This window comes from Folsomia candida, unplaced genomic scaffold, assembly GCF_002217175.1.
Source record: "Folsomia candida strain VU population unplaced genomic scaffold, ASM221717v1 Fcan01_Sc009, whole genome shotgun sequence".
Taxonomy (NCBI): domain Eukaryota; kingdom Metazoa; phylum Arthropoda; class Collembola; order Entomobryomorpha; family Isotomidae; genus Folsomia; species Folsomia candida.
This window is the reverse complement of record NW_019091201.1, coordinates 2,617,196-2,644,820: the sequence shown is the minus strand read 5'-3', so window position 1 is coordinate 2,644,820 and position 27,625 is coordinate 2,617,196. Positions and strand designations below refer to the sequence as shown.

The following is a 27,625-nucleotide window of genomic DNA, read 5'->3' as shown; positions in this document are numbered from 1 at the left end:
TTTCTCCATCCCACCCAATTCAGTCGACTGTGCAGAGAAAGCGAATTTTCTGCCTTTCTCTCTCTTTCTCTCCCGGTTTCATCTCATCTATCCGAACTGGAATTCTGCCCGGTTTTTGCTCCTTTGGCAATTTAAATTTGAAGGGAAAGTAGTCAGTCGTTCGTTCGTGGCTGGTGGATGCAAAATTAAATAAATGAAATAAACGTCCACGTTTGTTAGTGTTTTCTCCACCACTTTCACCAAGTGATTGATGCTGTGTAGTTACGGCGTGAATTTTGTTTGCTTCCAGTCCAGCTACTTTCATCCCAATAATAACGAACGAAAGACAACAAAACAGCCCACTCAACACCAACAACTTTCACCCGCTTGTCTGCTTAAATTTCTTTTTATTTAGCTCTCTCCCTGCCTGCAAATACTACATGGGAGCAAAATACTAGAGAGGAACATGATGATGAGTCGCCTATATTAGGAAAATGGTGATGTTATTTTTGTGTAAAGAGGAGAGAAAAAGAGAAAGTTGGTTGGTCCAATATATAAACAAGAACAAAGGAACAAAGGAAACCCAGGCAGGAAAAGTGGCCGCAGAAGCCGTGGGGACATTAACGTTGTAGGATAGGGTAGGGAGGGGTTTATATAACATGGGGGGATGATGGGGACATTGTCCCTCTGTCCCACACTTCCGCGGCCACTGGGCAGGAACATCTACTAAGCCAGCCGACATATTGCAAGTGTTTTATATCTTGGTGATAAGTTTAAATTGAAATTCGCCCGCCTTCTAATGTTAATCTTACAGTCACGTGATGTTGGCGGGCTTTTATTCTATCACCAGCGAATAAAATACTTGCATTAGCACACCAATAAAAATCCTATGTACACAAACGATAAGCCAGTGGCCGCGACAGCTTGGGGACAGAGGGACAATTTCCCCACGGTTATTCGGTGTCCCCATCATCTCCCCATCTTATACAAACCCACTCCCTCCCTCCATCCTACAATGTTAATGTCCCCACACTTCCCCACGGCCACTGAAGAATGACGATCAAGCCAATTTCTTACCCTGCTTCTCACTTAAAACCAAAGCAAAAGCAACAAATAGTGCTGACAGTGAAAGTGACTGCGATTCGGTGGCTTGGCTGGAGGGTTCTTGTTACACACACGACGAGAACTGCACGATGACGCCATGCCGCGTCGTCGACTATATGAGAATAATATGAAAAAGTAAGAGAAAAAATGCACGACACAAGGGAAGAATTGCTTTGCCGAAGCGGAGATAACTTTTTCTTTCAAAATGAGACATCGCGTGAAGGACAAGATGCAAAGAAAGGATATAATATGGCTCCAAAGAGGAGGCTTCGTTTCGTGGAAGAAATGATGAAAAAGACTTTTGAAATCTTCCACCACCAGTGGCCGCGGAAGCCGTGCGGACAGAGGGACAATTTCCCCACGTTGATTCGATGTCCCCATCATCTCCCCATGTTATACAAACCCCTCCCTCCCCTATCCTACAATGTTAATGTCCCCACAGCTTCCGCGGCCACTGTCCACCACGCCCATCGTTGAATTGAAGGTGTGTTGTTTGTTGACTTTCACTTACACACAACTTCGCAATACACAACCTAGTAGAAAGGGCAAGAGAGAGAAGCGAAATTGGCGTAGTAAAACGATACAGAAACCTCAGAAGAAAATGAGCGATTGACTGCAATAAAATTGATGAAAGTTACCCCATTTTTCGGTCTGTGAACGTTTCCAGAATTTTAAAACCTAACTTTTACTATTATTGGATGAGAGAGAACCCCTCTTCATCCATTCCTATTACAGATTAACGTGGGTGGGGCTAAGTCATGGAGAAACTGTCATTTCAACGAAGAGGACGACATTAAATAAGTACTTACTCTCATCCATTACATGGTTGATTTTTCCCTACGGTGTGTCCCGTAAAAAAAGGACAAAGGTGAAGCTATGATACTACACGAGTCGCTTATAAACTTGTGAATTTGCTGCATCACTTCACTAACAAGTTGCCTCGCTGACTAGTCGACTGGAAATTAAATAGTAGTTTAAACAAAGGAAAAAGTAGAGAATGAAAGAAAGAAAGCTGGCAACAAAAAGGGAACAGCTTTCATTGAAAAGGACTAGCGAGCCAGCGAGCCAGGCAGGACGTGGATTCTCACCGGTGAAAGTGATTACATTTATTTGACTTGATTAAACATGCAGTCTCACTAATTTAGATAGTGGTGCTTCTGCTCGAAAAAGTAGTGGGAGGTGGGTGTGGGAGTGAGTGAGGAATAATATGAATGGCAAAACTGTACCACCACCAAATTCGCCCAGAACTCTGTCCGAGTGGTGGTGGTGAAAAACTGGTGAAAGTAGCGATCCCGTCGGACTGAGCGACCAGTGTGGAGGGAACTGGCACCCGATTCGCATCTATCTCCCACATTTACACACACACTTTATTTTACCATCTACACCAAATAACCAAGCCAATCGTATAGGAAAATACATAGCACGTTCTTTCATTCTTCACTTTTTTTATCTCTTTCCCCTCAAGAGAAAGTTATCTGATTGGATTGGATCTGATTTGGTTTGGCACACAAGTAGTAAAAAAAACATTGGGCTAGTTATCACAAAAGTCGTGTTACAAGAATTTCTCCTTACATATTTGAAGGATTATAAGATTAGATCACAAGGACCGAGTGAGACAAAAACTCGACAATACGATTTCTTCGCCACGCAAATATTTTTTGGCAACATATTCAACCCTTGTTTCTATTTTATCCAAAAAATAATTTGAGGAGTGACTATGAACTGAAGCTATTGCCTATTAATAAGGCACCCATTTTGTAAAAACGGCTTTCGAACGGTGCCACAAACGCCCGGGTTTTTCCTCTCCTCTTGAAAAATCCCAGAGTGAATCAACCTCAACAACCCCAAGGCTAGATTTTACCACCACAGAAAGCGATACAAATCAAGGTAAGAAACGTTCAACTTTCACCGCACGTGTATGTACATATTTCAAACTAAATCAGTAAATTAGTTCCCCATCAAGAAAAAATTAACAACTTTCCTCCAAAAACTGTATGCCCAACAAATTATGTAGATTGTAAATTTGTTAACTACACGAATTTACCCAGGCAGCACTTCTTGTGCAAAGAATGAAAACCCATTATCAACATTTTTTAGCACTAAAAGTAAGTAAAACAAAACCGCTCGAAAGTACTTGAAGTGTTGGAGCTTACACTTTCTCTCCTCTCCTACTTTCTCTCACCCGTGGCTATTTCCAGAACAGACCTGTAGTTCAACTCTGTAGGCAATTTAAAGCCGGAGTGGATCCGAAGAATGGGTCCATCACATCACTTTACTTACATTGCTGCTTTCTTGTAAAATAAAGCAGCAGCAGCATCAAACTGCTCAAAGTACGTACTTGTACATCGTGAGGTTTTCTTGAGACCAACCATAAAACAGCGCAGTCAGTGCAGAAGAGAGGATTGAATTAAATAAGTTGCACAAGTAAATAAGTGCCGACCAACCATGTATTTGACCGAGGAGTCAAGTTGGTTTTCTTCACGGAGCCACTTTCTTTCTTATACCTTCGTCTTTCTTTTCACGCCGCCAGCGTTTCTTCTGCCTCCAATTTCAGCGGAGGTTTCGCTTACATAAAACTTTCCGAATTACCAAGTCATTAGCTTCACAACCTCATGGTTAAAAGCCTTAAGCCACAACAATGCCCAAGTCCCAGTGCCACCGCCGTGCTCATTTCTCTTCTTCTTCTTCTTACAATTACCATGGGGGAGTATCTTGAGGGAGTGAGAGAGAGAGAGGAATGTGACTCAGAATGGAGGTGGACCAGCGTATGAGATCCGATTTTGGGCAAAATAGCGCCAATCGATTCAGAATTTAATTAGTATGAAATTTGCGAAAGATACAATCTCCCAATTGGCATGTTTGGCAGAGATGTTTGCATCCGAAGAGGAGAAAGCGCGCCTTAAAATCGACAAATTGCATAGTTTCTAAATTTACTGCGCGCTTTCTCCTCTTCGGATGCAAATATCTCTGCCAAACGTGCCCATTGAGAGTTCGTGTCTTTCGCAAATTTCATAACAATTAAATTTATGATCGATTGACACTATTTTACTGAAAATCGGAGGGCATACGCTGGTCCACCTCCATTGCCAGACGATGCGGTTCATAATATGGTGGCAGGAAGTAAAAGGATGGAGGTTAGTTTAGAAAATTAAAGTTTCGCCACACCGCACGACCACGGGAAGCAGACGAGAAAGAAAGAAAAAGCCAGTCGGAAAAAGTGGTGGCCAACTTTCTCCTCTCTCGTGTTGTTTATCTTTGTGTATCTTTCTTATAAGTAGAATGCTCGACTTGACTTTCTCCTCCTCCTCCAAAGTAGCAGACTTTTCTCTTCGTTTTTCACTTCTGTGGGAAATTTCACATATGCAACACACCCACCAAACATAGGCTGGGATAAAAAATAATTCAAAGAGGATGATGACGATGATGATGATGGCGGTGGCGATGTAGGCGTCACTTTCTCTATCGGTCCTTCTTCAGTATTAGCTTGCCTCTCAGAATTATGGAAACTCTTTCTCCTTTTTCTTTCCCTCTCGGAAGGATATGATTTATGAAACATCATTGTCCCAGCGTGATTCAGGATGGAGAAACAAATTGTTTTCACTCAACGTTTTCAGGGCAAAATTTGAGAGAAATATTTTACTCTTGGTGGAAATCTGGTGGCTTTGTTGCTTTCCTCCTGCTGCATATGTGCGAGCTGTCAAAAAAAGTGAACGGATGCAAAAACATGACTTGGAGTGGAGGGGTGAAAGTTGAATTCAATTTCTCGAATTTTTCTCTTCCTTCTCTCCTTCCTCACATTCCAATATACTGGTTTTGGTTTCGGTTTTATTATTATTTCAAGAATGTCATGCATTAGGGAGATGAAGGAAGGGAGAGGAGAAAGTAAGTGGTTTGGTTTTCTGGTCTGGTCTCGAGCTGGATGACATACCGTGATATGAATGGCGTGCTATTTGCATTGCATAATTGATGCGAGGCAAGCAACAAGCAGTAAATGGGCAGACTTTTCCATACCCAACCAACCAACCAACTGTTGATGATGGAAAGAACAGGTGGACGACGAAAGTAACTCGAGGGAAAGCAAGGTGTGTTACTGCTTTTTCTAGGAATTTTTCGTCTCAATGTTGTTCGCCTATTCCAATTCAATTTCCTGGAGTGGGGTTTTTGATGGAGATGGTTCCTACCAGGTTTTGGACGGGACTTTCCTACTGCCACTGCTGGTTGGGAATCGATTTCTCCAATTTTTTCGCTCGCTTTAAACTCTGTGTTGGTTCGCAGTACTTTTGGAGATACCTCTTCCCATCACCTCCTTTTCTGCCCGGACTGATATTCTAGAATTGTGTAGTCCGTGTAGTGCCTGGATCGATAAGTAAGAAGCCTTTCATTTCCATGCACTTCCTTCCTTCACTGCTTTCACCTTCTTCTTCTTGGCAAAAGGGAAGCAGTGAAAGCTGAAAAGTTATGGCTTAAAGGTATCAAACCTCTCATCATCATCTCATCAAGATGTCTGCGTCCTGTTGCATCTTCTGAACGGACGGACAGGAGGCGAGAGAGAAATGTGAGCTCGAAAAGAGAGTGAGAAGCCACTCAGGACCAGAAAGTAAATGATTTTCCCCATTTGTCAGATACGTAATGTTCGTTGGTGAACGAGGAAATCTTTTCCGCAAGCACAAAAGTTAAGCACAAGGAAAGGTGAAAATGCTAGTTGACTCACAAACTTTGGGTGAAAATGGTATTGAACTTGGAAACTTTGCAGTGAAAGTAAACCCGTAATTTTAGATGGTACGTTGTCTTGTAGGCGTTAGATTGTCAGCACAAGTACAAGAACCAACCACCACTTGGTTGGATTAGTGTCATTCATGTCGAGTATTATTCCGTATTGTCACCGGGAGGAGGAGGGGATATGTTGGTGAAAGTGTGAATCATCCTCGTCATCTTATTCCTCTTAGTGGGCTACTTGAGCTTCTGGTTTCATTGTGTAGCAAGTTTTACGCCATTTTACGTCCTCCTTCGTAGGAGGAGGAGGAGATTACATACAAGTTGACTCGAACTTGTCAAAAAGTCTTCCTTTTTACTACATCCATCAGTTGGCTGCTCCTCGTGAAGAAGATGGAAGACGACAAGTTACTTATTATGAGGTTCGTAGCAGACCAACTACTTTCACTCTTCCCTCCATTTCTGCTTCTTCTTCTTCTAGTAATAAAACCAGTTGGGATTGTCAACTTGTCATCTAAAATGCAGACTTGGAGTGAGAGTGAAAGCAGCAAAATTAGCATGAATAATACTAGAAAAGAGGAAGGAAATTCGAGTCGTACACACACTAAGTTCAGTTCAGTCCTGCCACGGGCAGCGCGGGGATACAAACAACTTTATTAGAAATTATGTTTATGCACCTTTTTATCCTGATTTTACCCTTTGGCCAGGCCTAAAAGTTTCCATTGTTCACGATCGACTTTGTCTGAACCATTGAAAATGAATTGGGGTTGTTTTTCTTCATCAATTTTGTGAACAATGATACCATGAATTATTTAGGTCGAGAATAAAGGATTCTGCACGTGTAGGCCACATGTTATCGTAATGAATACATATATTTATGATATTGTGGACAATGTTTAGAGCCCATTTTCTTTCAAAAATGGAATCCGAATCTCAAGTTTGGGAGATTCTATTCCTGATTTGAATCCTTTGTGGATACCACGCATTCCGGCGTTTCGAGATCCGGATTCGGGCAGAATCCGGATCAAACACAGGATTCGAATTTCGAAAAATTCCTTCATGTACAATATGGTGTTTAATACATTGAGGGTTTCGATATTTTTTCCAAGTGACAAGTTGAGAAAAATAGCCAGAAAAACCTACTCCTAGCACCTTTGCGGGGCCTTTTAAGATGGCATTAATGCCATCTTGGTAGTTAATGGCAACACATTTGGGTGGAAAGGACCCCCACTGGCCAACCACTTGACCGATCATGCCCATCTCCGAACTCATCCTTACTTTTTACCCGAAGATGAAGCATGCAAAATTTCAACTCGATAGCTTTGGTTTAAAGAGAGTTATCGTGCGCACAGACGGACGCACAGACGGACGGACAGACAGACATCTGGGTAAATCTATAAGGCCATCTTAAAAGGCCTAAAACGATAAAAGTAAGACAAAAGCTTTTATTCACACCCGAGCTGTTCGGGATCTTGTATAAACATTCGCTACTTTCCAATCCGGAGTAATATTCCTTCAACACGTTGGAGAAAGCTACTGGACGAATACGAATAAGGACGGCGGACGCGGAGTGAAAGCAACGCGGTGAAAGTAGCAACGTAATATTAGCCAAATGACGTGCCGACTTTCACTCACTTACTTAATACACCGATATACTTCCCCATATATAAATGTATAGCACGTTTTAAGCTCCAAGCTGGCGAGCTTAATAATTCAGGGCGAATTTGTCCTCGGGGAAATATTTAAAAGTGGCAGATGGAGGACAACGATACCCTAGTTTTTATTAATTTAAAGTGTTGCAGAAAATAGTTGGCAATACGGTATTGCACAATTTCACCCTTATACGAAACGATGCCCGATACTTTGCACTATAATTATTTTCTCCTCCTTTCCCTAAAATAAACAAGGCAGCCCGGCCAAACTTGGAGTTAATAATGCATAAAATTGTTTGTAAAACTTTTGTTATTTACGACCCGTTGGAGTTGAACTGACTACGTCCAATTTTTTTTGAGTGGTGGTGGAGAAAGTACGCACTCTTCTAGTAGCCACTGTACCGTTTATTCAAGCATGATGAAATTCAAACAAGCTGTTTTTTCCCCTAAAAATAAATGAGTCGTCGCAGATTTAAACTTTCCCTACGTCCACATCATCATGTTTGTCGGGTCGACTGCATTTTCCATGAATGTCGCAGATAACGGAATATTAATGATGTCTCTCAAGTTCACAAGGAAAAGAAAGTCTCATCTCTTCCCAGACATATTTTCTTCTCCGTATTCACACAGATAATAAGTACGTCCTGAAAAGAAAAAAAGGGCAGGTCGGCGAATGAAAAGAAAGAAAGAGGAAACTGCGTCCTGCTCATTTTCATAATAATCATTAACCCAGAAGATGAGACACTTTTTGGCTTCTGCTTACTTTCATTTGGTTGTGAAGACGTCATCCGCATACACACAGGTCCCATCCAATGACATAACTTTCTCCGTCCTATCCTATCTCCCGCATTGTTTGCATATTAAGATCGAGGGGGAGGCGATGATGAAGAAAATGATACGATTTTCTCTCAATCTCGACCCAAATGTTGACGTTCGTCTTGGACAAAGTTTGGAAATAATAAATCGAGACGAAGTAAAAGCAAAGGCAAAGTCGCTCTCCGTGTAATTAAGCGATCCAATCAAGACACGTCAATGATTCGCTTTCTTCTATCCAGGTCGTTTGTCAGTTTGGTACGACTACACTTACCGGGTCGGGTTTCATGTAGTGTCGTCCTACTCAAACTAATGGAAAGAGATGCGCCTGTGGCTCGATTTTAAGTCAGTCAGCGTGTTCTGAATATAGGGCAATGCATTTTATCCACCTTTTCCTCAGTTGAAGAAATGAAGTTTGAATTTATTTCGAAATTGGAAAAGTAATGGAAACAGACGAGACAGAAAAGAGAAACTCTTCAAAGTGAAAGCAAACAGTCATTTATTTCTGTTTACATCTCATCTCGTCAAGTTTCTCATCAGAGCAAGATCTCCACTATACATCTTTTGCCACCTCATTGATGTCATTCAATTTGTCGATTCCCCATTTCGTGTCTTATTTTCTTTTAAAATCGTCCCCCAATTCAGTCTGCAACGGGATGGAAATAATTAAGATTCTGACAGACTAGGTTTTTGTGTAAGACTATTGAGAGGAAAATTAAGATGAAATTATCTCCAAATCTCAGTGCTTGTATTGAAATGGTGATTCTGCCGTCAAGTCAACCCGTCCCACTTGAGACTTTCTCTCGACTTTCTCTCTACAGGAAAATCTATCTGTCAAGTACAGATGTGGTCGTTGGAAAGCAGCGTCATCGTCATCGTCGTTATCCTTGGTGGATGCAATTAATTAAAAAAGTGTTTGCATTTTATTAAAGATTTATGTTATATACGAGTGAGTTTGTCCTTGGTGAAAGTTTGATTGGAATAATAATCCTTGGTTTGGTTTGCTTTTCTGCATAGAGAAAACAAACCAGAAACTTATTTTGCTAAGGGAATTAAGCGTATTGTCAATATTGGTATGGCAAAGTTTTGCGATACGTATCGTTTTTTGAGACGTGTGTAGATGCAGACGACAACATCCAATCTAATTACTGAGTCTGCTTTAGTGATTTATATGGAGGAGGGAATTTACGATTTTGCGAAATTGGAGCTTTGGGAGGAGATAGTGAAATTTGACTCTACGGGAATAAGGGTGAAAGCGCGACGTTACGAGATAGCTTAAGTTGTTCAAATGTTTTGCTTGTAAGTGTTCCCCGAGCATGGAGCAGTTGTTAACAAGTTTTGATTTTATTACTTCGTCTATAAAATTCCTGAAACAGAACAGGACGCAGCAGCTCAATCAAGTATTTCACGTAGGAAGCGTGGTGTGCCTTGATGTGACATAATATTATTCTTGCGTAGTACAAAAGTTGGCCCGTGGCTACTTTTGGATTTTCGGAGTTGTTCATATTACTACACTCTAAAAAATCCTGGGACAAAGGTGACTCGGGTTGTCACCAGTTGGTTGGTAGATATGCTTCCACTTGGTATTAGACTTTCACCAAGCTAGGGGTAGGTGTTCCCTTGTGTCAATTTCGCTGTAACCGGGCGGTGACGTACCTATGCCATACTCACCAGTCGGTGATAATCCGGTAGTAAAATTTCTTAGTGTTAATACGTAACGTGTATCCCATAAGTGTCATCACCTCACAAAACGGTGCAAAGTCTACCTACACAAAAGTTCAGTTTCCCCAGAATGCTTCTTCAAATTAATGGCTTCTTGAAATTACTGCAGGCGAAAATAGTGTACACGTCGGGTGACTTCAAAAGACCTGGAAAACTGAGACGTTCTCCTCTCCTCTCGACCTTTCCATCTCAACCCACTCAACTGGAATGATTCTGACGTGACTTTGGTGTGAAAAGAGGTTGTGTATATAGTTTTCCGTGGTTCTCAGTAAAGTTCATGGGTAAGGGATCATCTGTACCTATCGGATTGTCAAAGTCAAATAAACGGTTAACAAACCAAGCGAATTTTCAAGAAATCACCCACTCGTATTATTGACACCTTTCTCCCTTCTTCTATAGAATTATCAAGGAAATGCATTGTGTCTGACTTTCACCATTCGAAGAAATAAATGGTGAAAGTCACCACGTCTGCGTCTGTCTGGCTGGGGCAATTGTAAGGAAAGCGATTTGCTGCGTCCTTCATAACTTCTGGCAAGTACTTTCTCCCATCATCGTCGTCATGTTTTGAGATTTAGATGTCACTCAAGATTTGTTAGTAGCTTATAAAATATACTTGACTTCCATTTTTAATCAGTTTTTTTAATACCCAGTATTCTCAAAATTACAATAAAAATAGGGTTTTGATGCGAGTACGAAGATAAATACTTCATTTTTTATGGTGTAATATGAAATCTTCTTCTTCTGTTCTTAAGAAATGTCACCCATTATTTTCTAGGACGAGATTACTTTTAAGTTATGAGATGAAAGTGGTTTGATATCATCGTATTAAATTGTGTCTCATGTCTCATATGCAGAATTTTGTGCCTCTTTCCCACTTTGAAGATTGGATACAGTTACATATTTATGATACGATACGACCAAGAAATCGCAACGAACATGACACGAACCAACATAACGTCCCAGCAATAAAACCATCCTGTCACGAAGAAGACCTCCCATTCTCTCCACCACTTTAAAGCGAATTGTTATATGAAGAGTATAAAAGCGGTGTAAAAGATGTGGTGGTGGTGATCATGTCCAATCAATCCCTGGTTTACTTTAGCCTGTCACTTCCAATTTACTCAGGCCATCCGACACCACCACGACTAGCAGACTGGTCACCATGTATGTACACACAACCTGTCTGTTAAACCAACTCACCCAATAATGTCAAAGAGAAAGTCGAATACCCACAAAAACCAGCACCACCACGACCAAAGGTGCCACATAGATTTCGCAATATTTCGCAATTCCCAGTACACATATTTCCCAACGTATTCCCTTGTCGGTCAAGTTTCCACCGAAAAACGGAGAGAAAGTGCACATTGAAAATTAAACTTTAACCAGGCGATGACTCAATGCAACCTTGTGAGTCATGTACTTTCAAATTTGTGACACACAAAGTAAGTGACATGACATTTTCAATAATGTCATGATACCCTCGTCATCCCGGAGAAGTTATTATTGGCCAAGTTTTACTTACAAAGTCAGACCTTAAATTTAGACGGGAGAACATTTCCTTTACAGTAAATATGTAATTGACAGGATTGACATTTTCATCTCGACACTAATCTTAGCCGCCGTCATTTGCTTATCGTACAAAGCAATCAGATCTTGTTTTCTGTCTATTTAAGGGTGGGTTTCTGTGTGGGGTGGGATAAATAAGTGGGCCGAGTGGGTGGGGCTTCTTTGCACAAGAACTCTCAAGAACTCGACTGACTGATGAGATGATGATGGGCACCGCTCATTAGCTCCCTGTCAACTGCAGGATGCTTCAAAGCTTTTACTTACATACTTCTTCAATACATTGCATCTCATCCCTCTCGTTCGTTCGTTCGCAGTTAGTTTCACTTCGTCAGTAAAGTTTGTGTGTGTGTGTGTTGGTTACTCTCTCTGCGCCGAGTTCCCCATGGAGCTGAGTCAGTACTTTGGTTCGAGACTTGAGAGTTTGAACTGGGAGTAATTAGTTACATAGGGAGTGAAAGTAGGAAAGTAAAATACCACGAAACCAGGAGCTAACCATTTCCTTGGTCCAGTGGCGGCGGAAGTTGAGGGAGGACGCATGGGGACACTTTGGCAGTGCGAGATAGGTAGATGAGAAGCTTATTTAGGATAGAATTTTGATAAATTTCTGCCATACCTGTTCACCTTCATTCATTTGACTCATGATGATAGTGAATGAAAATGAATTTCCTGTCATTTAATGGAAAATGACTGAAGGATTCCGTCATTTCAGATGAATGACTGTGAACGAAAGGATTTTTCACCCTATGCTTAAAACATGGGGGAAAGTAAGAACTGAAGTCGGATGAAGTGAAGTGAAATGAATTTGAACGAAAATGATTGAATGTGAATGAAAATCTTCTGTCAGAAATGTAAATGACTGAGTTTTGTATGAGAACTAAGTTTTTGAACAAGTATAATTTCTGGGGAGACAATGTCCCCTTGCTTCCGCCGCCACTGCCCCAGTCCTTAAGGAAGGAAATCTGTTTATCCCACAAAACCATGTTTTTCAAGTGCTACATATATATGAACTTGATGGGTTATACGATAAGATGGTTATCGTTCCCGAGTTTATGGGAAAATGTAGGCCCAAGTGAAAGTTGAGAAACAACTTTCTCTCCCAAATCAAGCACCCTTCCTTCTTGACCATATACTCGACTGACCAGGATGAATAAAACCAAAAATATGTTGTACAAACTAGTCCATCCTTTGTATTACACACAGACGGAGTGGATTCAAGAATGAGAGCCTCATAAACACAGAACTTTCTTTATTATCTCCTCGACCCCGAACAAGACTTTCTCTGCAAATATCCGCCCTTCCGGTTTCTCTTCTCTTCCTGTTGAACTAAACAAAACACAGAGGTTTCTCCGAGAGAAATCGACAAAACCAAACCTCCAAAAGTCCCGTATTAAATATATTTATGCATAAAATAACCGTAAAAAAGCGTCCTTTTTCCACCCTGTCGGAAGGAGAAAAGGAGCAAATTTGAGTGGTCGCGTTGGTATATCGACTGAATTGCAAATTCGGTTTAATACTCATCTTTTGTGGTGGGTGGACGTGGACAGGGCAGGTTTTACGACGCGTTAAAAATTCAAGTCCTTTTTTTACTACATGGTTTTCCTCCCTCGATATTATTCAATCTCATCCTGAGAAGAAGACGACGAAAAATATGCAAAAAGAAAGATCTTAGAACCGCCTCCAAGTATTACCGAATATTCAACAAAACCAACAAGATCATGTATGTCAACAAACAAAAATAGCTATAAATAAGTAAATATCAACGAAAACAACATGATGACGATGCTTCTGAAGTATTGATTTTCCTGCTAAAGGACCAACATCAAAGGATTTATTAATTTTTCCAAGAGTACTAAAATCCTCGATCCGCTTCCTAGTTTTCGTCGTCGTCCAAGTAATTAATACAATACTCCCACCACCTCCACCTCATCCTCCTATCTTGGAAAATCTTCTCGGAAATATATAAAATAAATCCAGCAGTAGTAGTTCCACTTCTTTATTATTTGGGTGAAAGTAAAAGAAAATTTGATTAAGGGAGCGTTCGGGTAGGTGATGTGATGAGGTTATTTTATGCCCCGAGGAGGCTTATCTCTTTCCCAGAAAAAAGGATGAACTTGTCAAATGAGTTATGTTCCAAATATAGAAAAAAAAGTTGGAAATTCATCATTCAAGAGGTAAGAGGAACACGGAAAAATGGGTTATTTTCTACTTTTATGGACATACTTGTACTGAATCCACGTAGAAATAAAAGGGTCCCACGGTTATTTTTGTACGCAAAATTATCCAACTTTACCAAAACCTCAACAAAATGTGGAAAATTTCTCTGAAAAAATTGAGAGATTCGTTGTTACCTTTAGCCAGAAATTATCCAACTTTCCCACTAAAGCCTTGAACAAAAATGTGAAAAATTTCTCTCTCTTCTACACTAAAAAATTGAGAGAGTCGTTGTTAGTTTTAACCATCCGGAAAAAATTGGGTGGACGGATGAGAGATTGAATTGATTGATTGTGTTCCAGATTTGCAACCCTGCTTTTTTCTGATTTGCATTCTGAGCATCCTTACACAACCGAGTAGCACCAACCAACCAGACCAACTGCATGTATAAGTAACAACAAGGTTGGAATTTTTATGGAAGGAGGAAAATCACTTTTGCTTTTCCACCCAGCTCGACAAACGACTCAATATGCGGGCGGGGTAAGTGAAAGTGTTGCGCTGGGACCAGACCGGGCTTCTGCTTTCTCTCTCGTCCCCGTGGCCACAGCTTTTTTTCATCGTGTAAAAATCCTGCCCGATAGGAAGGACTTTCCTCTTTAGAGCTTCTTCTTCTCTGGGGGGGAGGAGGATTAAATGAATAAATCACACGCACCAGAAACAAGGCCACGTGTTTTGGCCGAGATAAAATCATAAGGCAGACTTGATGTAGCCCGTGACCATAATTTCGTCTGATGCTTAGTTTTAAACTCATGCTTATGCTTATCTTAAGACAAAGTTGGTCAAAATTGGTTCATTCGTTCGATGCAGAAAGTTAGCGAACAAGCAAAGTTCGCAAATTCCCTAATAATTTTTGGTTGAAAATTCATTTACGAAGTTGTGTATCTCAACGGCTATATTTAGTTCGGGTTACAGACGGACATACCGCCTCCGTAAGGTCTGGGTCGGGCTGAAAAGTACGAAAAAACAGCACTTGGCACTCGAACGAATCTATATTAAAGTCGTCTCTAATGGACATGAAACTATCGCAATTCTGAAAGATTTTAAGGCAGGGTTCTTCCACATATGCGAAACATGGCCTTATTTCCAAATATACCCATACATACATAGCTTTCTCCTACGTACGTATATATGTTCACATGGATTGGATTATCTTGTTGTACTGACAAACTGACAGCTCCATTTTACTCGCTTTACTTAGTCAGCAAAAGGACGACGACGACGAATATTCATTCAAGTGTGACGCTTGAAATAGACAAATCGAATGACAAATATGAATAGAGTATATTTACTCAACTAATGAAACTAAAGATGAATTGAGAATATGTGACGTGACGTTGATGCTCGAATCAATGATCCAAATTCAATCAGCACACACACACCACGACGACGAACGAAATCAACTACTCATACACATACACGTACACAAGTAGACATATAACAGAACCGTGATTTTGACTGACATTTATCTCACGAAACTGCCTGCGGAGAAAGATTTGTCATCCTCACATCGCATCTCGCCCCACCACCGGAGAAAGATCACGGTCCGTGGAGAAAGCTCAATCCCACCAAAGAATCAACCGACACCACCACGAGCACCACACACTAATCAGGGATTCAGTAGCAGTGCCGGTATTCATCGGGGTGAAAGCTCAAGCCAAACAAAAACTCGAGTGTGTAGTAGTTTGGTTACACGGAGAGAAATATTACATATGTGTCAAATCTTACGTGGTGGTGTGGTTGGGTTATCAGATTACGTAAATCCAACCCATACATGCATACACACCATTCAAATCCGGATAAAAAAAAGTTCATTCACTCACTTTCACTTTTTCGCGAAAGGATTTCATTGAGGCAGGTTCTTCAAAAGGAGAATCAACTAATATTTAATGCATGACGTCCGCACGTATGTAGAATCAGTGGCCGCGGACAGAGGGACGGTAATGACCCCACGGTTGTTCGATGTCCGCATCATCTCCCCATGTTATATAAACCCGTCCCCCCCCCTATCCTACAATGTTAATGTCCCCTGAACAACTTCCGCGGCCACTGTATCGTCACAGTCGCCAACTTTTTGAAGGACATGGACCGTCACGACGACGGGCCGGGGAGAAGAATGGCCGTCGGTGTCGGTAATCAATTTAGTATTTTGAGGCAATAGAACGAAAATGATGGAGATACAGATATCCATGTAGGCTTCTCCCTTTATTCGTATGGAGGAGGATTTGCACCTAATCCCAAATTCAATATTCGCATTCATTCCATATGCGGCATGGAATAATATCCATTCTCCGCGTGTCCCTTTTTCGGTGGGTGGGCGAAAGCACGCAGCAAGCAATGCTTTCACTTCATGTTCCGTTATGTTATGTTATGCATGCAATCAACTATCCAGAGCCGACATCATTACCACGTCGACCAGGCCAGTGCCTGCCAACTTTTCTGTTCGCTGCTGGGTTACCACTTAGCTTTCATTTTGATCATCGGAGGTCCAACGGAAATTAATTTTCACTTTGGGGTCGTATAATATGGTGGTGTTCGAGGCGGGTGGGCCTCCCATTAATACCACCATCACCACCGTAATGGCCTCGTGTACCGTGTACAAGAAGCAATTTCATGGTCTATCTGTAATACGCAAATTTTCAAGATTGACAGGAAATGAGCAACTGATTGCTTGGATATAAATTTGGATATGCAAATAGAGAGGTGGAAAGATGAGGATGCGATCGGATGAGTCAATTTTCAATTTACTTTCACTTGGGTTTTAGTCCGATAGAGAGAAACTTGTACTTTCTCCTTGTTGTTTGGCAAGTTGGTGTTTTCGTGTTTTTGTCTGCCTGCCTGCCTGGCAGGGAGTCGGAATGGAGTGGTGACGAAAGTGGGAACAATGGGAAATGAGAAAACAAATATGTGTCGCATTACCTGTGTTGTTTTGCTGTCTTTTAATCTACAAAAGTCCAGTTCAGCTCGATCCACCCACACCCAATTATGCCCGGGAATTAGATTGGATGGGAAAGTGCGACGAAAAATAATAATAAAACGAAACATATTTCTTCTCTTCCTCCCTTGGCCGCCATAATTCTAATCTAACGCTGTAGGGCAGCTTTTACTGCTTTCACCACATGTTATTTTTTGTACCTACGTACATACATACATTTGACCCTTTCAGCTCAAATTGTTTCAGTCCTGAATACGCACATATTTGAGAAAATAAATCAAGAAAAAACTTGACAAGATGAATTTTATTGTGTTACTTTTACTACGAAAGGACACAACTGAATTGGTTTTACTTTACTTTACATGACGGGACGGACAACGTCTCGACAGCGATGACAACAGACAACCTGCACAAAAGGCCCGACAACACAATGCATTACAATCGAGAAAATTGAGTAGAGTTAGCCATCCAGGAATCAACTTTCTCTTTTTTCTCGAGAATTCCTTCGATCTCTCGACTTTCTCTGCTCTCGCACTTCCGTCAAATGTTTATGGATTCCATCTTCTTCTTGCTCGTCCACATTTTTTCTCTCCCTACTTTTCGCAAGCATTGATTTATCGTTGAGATTATGTCATTCCACTTTGCGAAGGAATTTCGGCCTGGAATGTGCTTCGAGGAAAATGGCCGGGCTAACGGGACAAGGCTTTATCTCGACTCCCATTTTCGCAATATGTAAGGCGACGTTAAATAGACTGGATCTTCTCGGATGTCTGTTTATCAACGACACGAAGGAAAACAGAATAGCTTTATATTGTCCTAGAAAGCAATATGTCAATATAATAGCGGGATGGGATGAATATCGTGTAACGCAGGAGTCACTCAGTCAGTCAGACAGTCAGTCAGTGATAGCAGTATGTACGTAGTACGTATGGCATCGATGATATGGTAATAAATGTAATAATATTACAATATACGGACAGTGTTTCGGGTGAAAGGAACCACTTGCAAGAAATAAGGGGGAGAAAGTGGTTTTTTGTAGGGGAATATTTTGACCTGCAAGAAATGCAAGGCGCTATAAACTGCGCCCTGTGCTTCATACTGCGCGTGGATAGATGGCGCACATTTCTTGCACTTTCTCCTGTTTTCTTGCACCTCGAATTTCTTGCCTTTCTTGCCTTGCAGTGCAAAAAATTTTGCAAATCCACAAGAAACGAAGCACTGAACGCACAATTGAGCAGGCACTTTCTCCTCCATCCAGCTTTAAACATAACAAAGATGATGCATCCATATTGTTAAAAGATATTATGCAAAATAAGAAAATAAGCGAGTCCCGTCCCGCCTGCTCCGAGTTCAGTCAGTTTATTATTAAATTCGGACTCGGAAACAATATTTCCAAGAATATTGTACATAATCCTAAAGGCACAAAGTACAATGGCATATGCAGCTAAACTAAACTACGTATACTGCCACTTTATGCCTTCTTTCTTAGCTATACTTACTTATGTTCATGAATTGGATCCATCCACTTTCTCCTTCACATTGGACAAAACAAAAAAGAGAAGAAGAAAGTCGGAGTCAGAGGCAAACTGGTGAAAGTGAAAGTCTTTATTCAATCGAGATAGATTCAAGTACATGGAGAGACGTCAATCCCAGCCCAACTATTGTACATTGGATATAGCAAATCTTTTCGTAGTAGTGAATGAGTAACGGACCAACGAACGTAAAATAAAACTCGACTTGACTTTCGTCCGTAGCACATTTTCTTCCTTTAAAGACGAAGAAAGCTGGACCAACCAACCAACCAAACCAAACTTATCGAGTGTTTGTACTGAACTTCACTTCTACTAAACGAACCAGCCCCAGCCAAACTGACTGATTTTTCTCAAAGTTTACGACGAGATGAAGACTCATCCAGATTTTTATTTGCGACTTATGCCCGTAATTTTGCGTGTGTATAAGCACAAAATAATAATCTTCTTCTTCTTCTCCTGGGATGAAATATATTTACAATGAAGACGAAGCAACCCAGCAATAATAATGTAGTCATCTTTTAGTGCATGTCTCTCAAGCTCCATTATCTTTTTCTGCACGTACTAGATACTTACCTGACTCGAAAAATGAGCACTTTGATACAACGGGAAACACACAGAGTAGCCAATTACTTGTAGATTTCAGACCGAGATCGGTCGTGGGAGGGAAGAGAAGAGAGGATGAATAACAACCTTACTTACGGAAGACGACGTGTACTTACTTACTTTTCCAAAATTGTGATTTTGTCTACTTCCTCAAGTAAAGTGTTCTTTTCTCTCGGAGACGAAGGACAAGGTGGGCGCACGTAAGTAAGTAAGCTTCGTTTTAACAAATTTGATCTGGTCCTCACTTCTGGGGAGAGGACGGACTGGTTTTACTCGCAGTTTTGACACCGTTCTAGTCCCGACCAGAGGCAAAAAGAGGAGATTATTCAATTTCTATTACACGAAGGAACCTTTCTTTCTTTCTTTTTCCTCTCTTTTATATTAAACAATGGAACTGGTGAAAGTAAGTAATGTGACTGGTTGGTTGGCTGCTTTCTCTTTGTCTTGCTGCAATTTCGTCGTCCCCTGTTAACGCACTGTCCATCGCTTACTCTTCTTACAGGTTCATTTATTTGGAGAAAGCACAGCCTGAAATTGATATTGGTATAAAGCGGCAGGGTTAAATCAAACAAGTTTTCTGCTCCGTACGTAGTGTAGTCGTCGCCTTTATCCATTTAGTCGGTTATTTTGTTGACACATATGTGTTGGTGGCGGGTGTGAGATGATGATGTAACAAAAATAAGAAGGCAGTCAGGCAGGTGTTTTAAGTTCTCGAGGGAGATTGGATGCCCATTAGGTTGCGGTTTGCAAAGGTGACACACGGGGAGAAAGTAGGGCTAGCTGTTTGTGGACATTTTCTTCGCCTCGACGCCACCGACGACGTCGTCGGATCAAAGCTTTTGCTCGAGGAAACGACACCTAATCCCGTTACTAATTGATTCACAAAGCTCACTTACTCCTCCTCAACCACACCACGAACCAGCAGCGGAGGGAACTTGGTGAAAGCAGCCGTGGCAGTGGTGCACAATGGCGATGAAACTTATTATTGTGTGCCGAGCCACATTTACGCTATCACATTTCATGTGAATTGCACTGTTTTGTAAGAGAAACGAGCTGCAAATTTGGAGGAGAAAGTAAAATTCACTCGTCTCTCTCTCTCTCTGCGAAAAGTAAACAATATGCAAATATTGTATATACGAATTGGGACAGGATATCAAGGTGGATTTAATGGATGAAATGTGTAGTGTTTTTGAGATATAAGCTGCTTGTTGAGTTTTGCTTTATTCATTCTGGAATCAGATGGAATTACGTTTGTTGTTTGTTTTAAGCCGGAGAAAGTTTATAATTCCATCCTCTCGAAATATTCTCGTGGACTTGAAAAGCTCGAGGTTTAACTTTTACTACGTAATTAATTAACAAGGAAAATATACAAGTAGATCGGAATCTGTTTTGTTTTGAGTATTGATTTCTCTCCTAATGTGATTGGCACATGTAGTAAACATTGTTCCTCGATAAAGTAAATTAATTCGTGTAATCAAGATATGCGTGATGCATAATGTTTAAGTGATAAGTGGCCCGTTGACAAGCTAAACCAAAGAATAAATGAGTATATCGTATGTCTCATTAGATAGATAAGCTACACAAACACAACGCATTCTGGGTGATGAATTGTCGACAAAGATAATTTACCCAGAGGGGGCGGACCAACGATGTCGATGTCAACGTGAGATATGGACCGTCCACCACCGACTTCCTTTACGCTGGTGAAAATTAATGGAAGTACGGCGTAGCTGTCTCACCGAGAGGTTCGCAATCAATCACTCCGTCGTCGTCCAACGGACCGACCGAGAATTGCAGGTTGCCCCGAAAGTCATAAATCCGGATCTGCATCTCGATTTCTGGAGGAGAAAGTGGGAGAGAAAGTGCTCACATGTCCACTCTGCAGGCTTTCTATACTTACTTACTTGCTATCTTGGTGGTCGTGGTCCGTACCCATTATCCTGCTTTCTCTTCGAAAAGGACACCCTTGCATTTTCTTCGGTCTTCTAATCCCGGCCATTTCTTTTCCTTCCATTATTCCGTTACATGTCACTTGCTATGTTTAGCTGTCACAGGATTCGGAGAGTTGAGAGTGGGGACGAAGAGATTGCCAAAAGAAAATGAGGAAATGTGGGTCTTTTTCCATCTCGGAAAATAAGGGGAATGTGACTGTCGGGAAATTGATGTATTGCAGGTGTACGAGAGTATGTATGTACATGTATGTATGTAGTTCCATTGTTTCTTTGCTTCGAATGGGAAAACGCAACCGAAATTAAATCGCAAAATTATTTATAAGGGATTACATTCCGACGTGGAGCTAAATCAGGGAAGCTGTGTATAAAATGAAACCATGAATTTACATGATCTCCATTTCTCCAGTAATTTATTGCGCAACATGGGATGAGATAGTTGTTGGTACGATATGAAATGAATACAAAGGTCTGCGTCCGTTCCGTGGTCATCAGTGGCTGCGGAAGCTTGAGGGGACAAAAGAGGGACAATGTCCCCACGGTTGTTCGATGTCCGTATCATCTGCCCATGTTGTATAAAACCCTCCCTCCCCTGTCCTACAATGTTAACCCGAATGTCCCCACAGCTTCCGCGGTAACTGGCCGTCCTTGTGCAACGCTTTATCTCGAAAGGATCCATCATTATATTTAAATAAATGACGAACGACTAGATTTCGGGCATCAAAAGTGGTTTCGAGCAGCCGTAGTCCTACGCAACGCAACGTGACCGATGCGATGCGATGACGCAGAGTGTAAACCATACCAATTATTTTAGTTTACGGAAATTAAGGAATTCTGGCCGAATAGGCATGAATGCGATGCAGTGAGATTGGAGACCAAAAGAAGAGAGGCCATCATCATCATCCCCATGTCGTTGTGAAGAGGTCTCGCGTCAAGTACATACATAACTGAGCGAGTGAACAGTGGCCGCGGAAGCTGTGGGGACAGCTGGGGACGTTAACATTGTAGGATGGGGGAGTGGGGAGTTTATATAACATGGGGAGATGATGGGGACATCGAATCACTCTGGGGACATTGTCCCCACGCTTCCGCCGCCACTGGTGCGAGGCATACTAAGCTAAATTCATCATCAGGAGAGGAGTAAAAAGGTCTCCTATGACTGACTGCCTGAGCTTTTGAATTCTCTCCCAAAGTCACGTACCACTGATTGATATCGAATAATGGTGCTACTCCCTGTACAGAATTCTTCTCGAGGATGTACTCGATTTTCGTGGAACTGATTTTAATTATGTGATTTCCTTTCGCTGTGTTTTTCCAGAGGAAGAAAAAGGAGACCTTGCATTCAAGAAGATGATTCCTTCACGTCTCCAACGTTCCGATACGGCAGCGATGTCACAAACTCCACCCCGACCACGGACCGGGCGACGTCTCAGTCTCCAACCGCAACCCAGTTTGCAGCCCAGTTTAAGTCCACCGTCGTCAAGGTTTAGGAGATCACCCAGCCCGACGCCACCAAAAGCGAGGACGACGGCATCCACGCCGACGAAAGGACCCAGCAAACTTGGTTATAAGGTTATGATGCTGGGTTCAGCGAGGGTGAGAATGAATGCATAAAGTTATGAAATCTGGTGAAACTTGTGGTCATGGTTGGCAGGAAGGGGCAAAATACATTGTCAAATTTCAGTATTTTGAGATCTGTTCTTCCCAGGTTTAGATTTCCGGGGGTGTTACACCCACAAAAAGGCGAGAATCTACGTGGTCGTACGAAAATACAGGTTTCCTGAAGAAATTAACTTTTTATATCTGTCGAAATACATATTATTTTGACGATTTAAAAAAAATAAAGTGTTTTGACAGCGACAAAAAGTTAATCTCTTCAAAAACCTTGCATTTTCGAATGACTGCTGCCTTCTCTTCTAGATTTTGTGGGTGTAACAACCCTGGGAAGAACGGAGCTCGAAATATTTTGCCCATCCCTGATGGTTCGAGAGTATAATGATTTCACGCTCTGACGGAGTGATTTATGTAGGTGGGCAAAACGGCGATAATTCAACGATTTCTGTATGACACTTGGACAGGAAAGTATAGAAGGACGGTGGAAGAGGTAAGTGTGATATCGGGTTACGTAACATAAATACAATTACAATTTCCAGCCTTGAATTGCATAATGCTTCGTTACATATAACAGATGCACCGGGCAGACTTTCCAATTGGAGGTAACAAGATCCATTTCTTGCAACCCTTAAAAAGTTATTCTTCCACTAACTGAACTAATTTGTTAAATTGAAATTTTCTTTTTTAAGGTGCTTCACTGACATTAGACATCTTGGACACGTCAGGATCGTATGAATTTCCAGCCATGAAAACGTTAAACATTGCATCGGTGAGTTAATAATTCGGTAAAGTTTGGGGCCGCAGAAGCCGTGGGGACATGCGGGGACTTTAACATTGTAGGATGGAGGAGGGATGGGTTTATATAACATGGGGAGATGATGGGGACATCAAACAACCGTGGGGACATTGTCCCTCTGTCCCCACGCTTCCTCGGCCAAAAATAATGATGTCGTGAGTCATTTTTATAGCGAATAATTTGCATTTTTTGCAGTCCAACGCCTTCATTATTGTTTATGCTGTTGATGATGACACGTCTTTCGATGAGGTTAATTACATAAACTTATGCAAGCATCATAAAAGTGACGCTATTATATTTGACCATTTGCAGATGTTAACATTGCGTAACCAAGTCGTGCAGTCGAAAGGAGACGGAATTCCCTTGGTGGTTGTTGGAAATAAAACAGATTTAGATTCCGAGGAACATCGCGTTGATGAGAATCAAGCACAAAAAGTTGTCAATCGATGGAATCATGGTTTTGTCCTATGCTCCGCCAAAACGGGAGACAGGTCGGTAATAAAATTATTAATGGGTGCATTATCATTAAATGACGTGACCATTTTCATATATATGTCACAGGGTCACAGACGTGTTCAAGGAACTCCTAACTCAAGCGAAGGTTACGTATCGACTCAGTCCGGCTTTGCGGAAACGACGCCAGTCTCTCCCTGGTAAGTAATTTGGATAATCAGCTTATCGATTTCTGATGGATAAAACAGCTTGAAAAAGTAAAAATTTCTAAGGTGAGGAAGTGCACTTAAAAGTATTAAACAAGCTCCCCACACCTCCACCCAGATAATTTTACTTCGCCTGGGCTGTCTACTGCATGTAAAAAATATCGACAATAATGCTTTGGTGTCATGTAAGAAAATAAACATTAGAATTAATTTCTTGACCTAAAGGTACAGTCTGTAACTTTTGAATTGGTTAATTTCCAAATCAACACTATGTACATTCTGGATGCTAGGGTATTACCAATTATGTCCATTTGGTAGTAATTATTACATATGGCTCATCCGTCCCTAAACATTAATTAATTATTTGGGTAACTACTTCGTCATCGTTCTTGTTGAAGGAAGTTCTGAATATATATATCTGCTATACAGTGGCAACCATTGTTTTTAGATTTTTTGGTTAAATAAGTCTTTGTGCGGCTTAATTAGAACCGATTTTTTAATAACAGTATAAAATTCCGGTTTAGCAGTTTGTGTTACAATTTCACAACGTAATAAAGTCCAACAAATTTATTTCTTGTTGAATATTACAAATGTACGATTTCATTTATTAATATTTACAGATATTTTTTGCATGCAGTAGACAGCCCAGGCGAAGTAAAATTATCTGGGTGGAGGTGTGGGGAGCTTGTTTAATACTTTTAAGTGCACTTCCTCACCTTAGAAATTTTTACTTTTTCAAGCTGTTTTATTTATTTCTTTTTTAGGTTTGAATTTTAAAAGCAAATATAGAATATAACCACTATTGTACGCTATAAAGGAACGTTTACACCGTTAGTCTTGCGGATATCGTAGCCAATTTAATTCGTTCAAATTTACAGCATACGTCTTAAAAGTGTCAGTTAAAAGATATCAAGTTTTGTTTTGATATTCCTGACCACTCTCAAATTTGTGCTTCGACTTACGTGTTAAAGCTAAGTATATTTAAAACCATTGGTGACAATTTCTAAAAGGTGTGGCTGACTTCAAAGGGTCCCTCCACATACAAATTTTCCCAATTCCAATTCATATTCTTCCATTAGGACCCATCAACATTATCTGTACCAAATTTCAGCTCGATATGACGATTTTCAAAAATCGGTGAGGGTCACCCCATAGGGTCCCTCTAGACAAAAATTTTTCCAATTTCAGTTTATATTCTTCCATTAGGAGCCATTAACAATCTGTATGCCAAATTTCAGCTTTCTAAAACAATTTTGAAATCTGGTACATAGCACCCCACTCACTTAGATGACCCCCACGGGTCAACCATTTGACCGATTTCGCCCACCTTTGAACTTGTTTCCTAGCTTTGCAATATGCATATGATAAAATTTCAAGTCTATCGTGTTCATGGACGGACATGAGTCCCATAATCACGGGCTAAGACTATAAATTACTCCATGGCGAGGGTGTAACTATACAGTTACTATATAGCAACCACTCGGAAATTTTCCTTATAAGGAAAAGTCGCTGGTTTCTCAACCAATCCACCTAATTCTTGTTTCCCTTTATAGTAAAGTTGGGGCGATCTTTCATAAATTTAAATACCCAGCTATGTAGAAAGTCTCCTTCATACTTAAATTGCGAAACGCAACCATTCACCACCATCAAAACTTTTTTCTGGGAGGTCATATCGAAAAATCCCTTTCAATAGCACTAGATTATGTCCGTAATTGATTTTTCGGTCTCTTTATTTTTTTCTCTAAAACGCACCCCCTTGGCTGTAGGGCGCGGTCAAAGTTTTCGAAGGGGGGGGGGGGGTGAATGCATACTAAGGTGTAACTGTAACTATAGTTTTTTTACCTCACCTTAGAAAAACATGTGATTCATATTTTTTCTCTCAGGTGGAGTAGCATCGGCATCTGCGTCGACCTCAGTCGCACCCCCAGTACATGTCCCAACCCCACAACAGCTCGCCGCACTCAGAGATCGACACTCCAAGCGGAACTCTTGCATAATATCTTGAGGACCACCGTGTAAAATTCGACACCAACATCACCACCACCTCCACAAAAATACCAAAAATAATAATTACTAACTATTCGCACCCCCTTCAACTCAACCAATTAATTGTAGAAATGGTTTCATCCTTTGTTGTCAGGTGTCGATATACTGTTCACCTAACACCTAATTGTTACATTTGTCCTCCCCACTTTAATAACGTGAATATACATATAAATGTACATACACTTGATATGATACAATATACTGCTGGACCCCCACCAATAATGATTATCTGTATTACATAATAAATATTACATATGGAATAATTAACACTCTGTAAAGTGTTATAAATCTGTACATACACCTTCACAAGATTATGATGATGATGATACCACTTGTACGAAACCTTATAAATAAATGTCAAATAAATAATAGGTTTAAGCATACATTGTCAGAATTTAATAAACATAATAAAACACATAACATAGGACAAAGTTTGAGTAAATTACTAACAGTCTAACATTCATCTGCGGTGGAACAAGTTTACGGTTTACTTGCATGAATGCAACTTGTACAACGAAATTCTGGATCTGCCATTTTGTTAGCTTTTAAACAATAATAGCAAAACACACAACTGTCAAAATGTTGCGGAATCACGGCATCCTCGTTGCATAGACAGCACTTTAAGACAGAGTGGCTTAAAGTTCCGCCATTTCTTGAGACCGGTGTGGAAGATGTTGTTGAATTGAACCCCCACTGACGTAAGTAACGCTTCACTCGATGGATGTTTACAATTGGGAGGACGATAATTAAAAAATCCTGGAACAAGATTATTGCATACATAAATAAACGCCCATGTAAAAAGTGTCGTACATCTATTACTCACTGCAAACTGGTGCCACAACATTTCTCGGAGTTGATAAGAATATCCCACAACCGGATTAACACGGTCAAAGGCAGGTGTCATCTTCACTTTCAGGATACGATTGACCAATGACGGGTACTTATTTTGCATCAGGAACATTAAAAAGTTGAGTATTTCGCATATTTTTATGGCATCTTCGGCATAACGTAGTGGTTTCTCTATCTAATCATACGATTGTCAATTTTTAGTACAAAATAAACATGGCAAACTTAACAAATTAGGATTATTGCTTTACCTTTGGATAAAATGGTTGAGATCTTAAAAGAGGAACGCATCTTTCGTATAAGTATGGAATCACAGATTCAAAAACAAAGAGGTATTTCAATATGGATTTATCGCTAAAATACTTAATTCCAAGAAGGGTTTGGCCGATGGATGCATCTTTCCGGTAAGTGCTGAGCTACATCCATCCACAAAAGAAAAATCAATCATGAGTGCATTTAAAATTTGATTGTATTTCATTTTCAATTGATTTACTTACTCTCCAAATTACAAATTTAGCGAGAAGCTGAATCTCCGGTCCATATTTCTGAGCGATTCCTCCGAGCTGTAAAAAGTAGAAATTAGTTTAACCTTTAACTTGAAAGCTTTTAATTGAAATCTTCATAAATACCTGAAATTTATTTAAAATGTTGAACACTTGATTTTTTATCAAGGAATAAAATTCGGTGTCCAGGATTAAAGCGTCCAATTGAACAACACGAGATACGTAGATACTCATTATTCTGACTTATCTTAAGTTATCTAAAAAGCTCTTTTGATGACTAGTTAATTAATTATTTCGAAAATATTCTTTATTTACAAAAATTCCTAAAATTCTGGCAGTGTCAGAACACAGAAATAAAACAGCCGGGTGAGACTCGGATGGCGGG

The 27,625-nt window shown here is 40.6% G+C and overlaps 2 protein-coding genes across 2 annotated transcripts; one reads left to right on the top strand and one right to left on the bottom strand.

Annotated features, from left to right (window-relative positions):
• The first annotated feature begins 2,382 nt into the window (after nt 1-2,382).
• Nucleotides 2,383-26,318, top strand: LOC110854140 (ras-related protein Rap-2a). Its single transcript, XM_022102540.2, has 9 exons — nt 2,383-2,970; nt 22,095-22,372; nt 22,806-22,880; nt 22,965-22,992; nt 23,080-23,159; nt 23,382-23,435; nt 23,499-23,677; nt 23,748-23,839; nt 25,729-26,318. The coding sequence occupies exons 2-9, from the start codon at nt 22,127-22,129 to the stop codon at nt 25,848-25,850; spliced, it is 876 nt and encodes a 291-aa protein (XP_021958232.1). The 5' UTR covers nt 2,383-2,970; nt 22,095-22,126; the 3' UTR covers nt 25,851-26,318.
• On the bottom strand, nt 26,261-27,619 carry LOC110854017 (peroxisome biogenesis factor 2). The gene is made up of 5 exons (XM_022102404.2): nt 27,367-27,619; nt 27,235-27,300; nt 26,989-27,153; nt 26,715-26,915; nt 26,261-26,647 (listed from the first exon to the last, which is right to left on the bottom strand). Exons 1-5 carry the CDS (start codon nt 27,472-27,474, stop codon nt 26,372-26,374), a joined length of 816 nt encoding a protein of 271 aa, XP_021958096.1. The 5' UTR covers nt 27,475-27,619; the 3' UTR covers nt 26,261-26,371.
• Between the last annotated feature and the right edge of the window lie 6 nt (nt 27,620-27,625).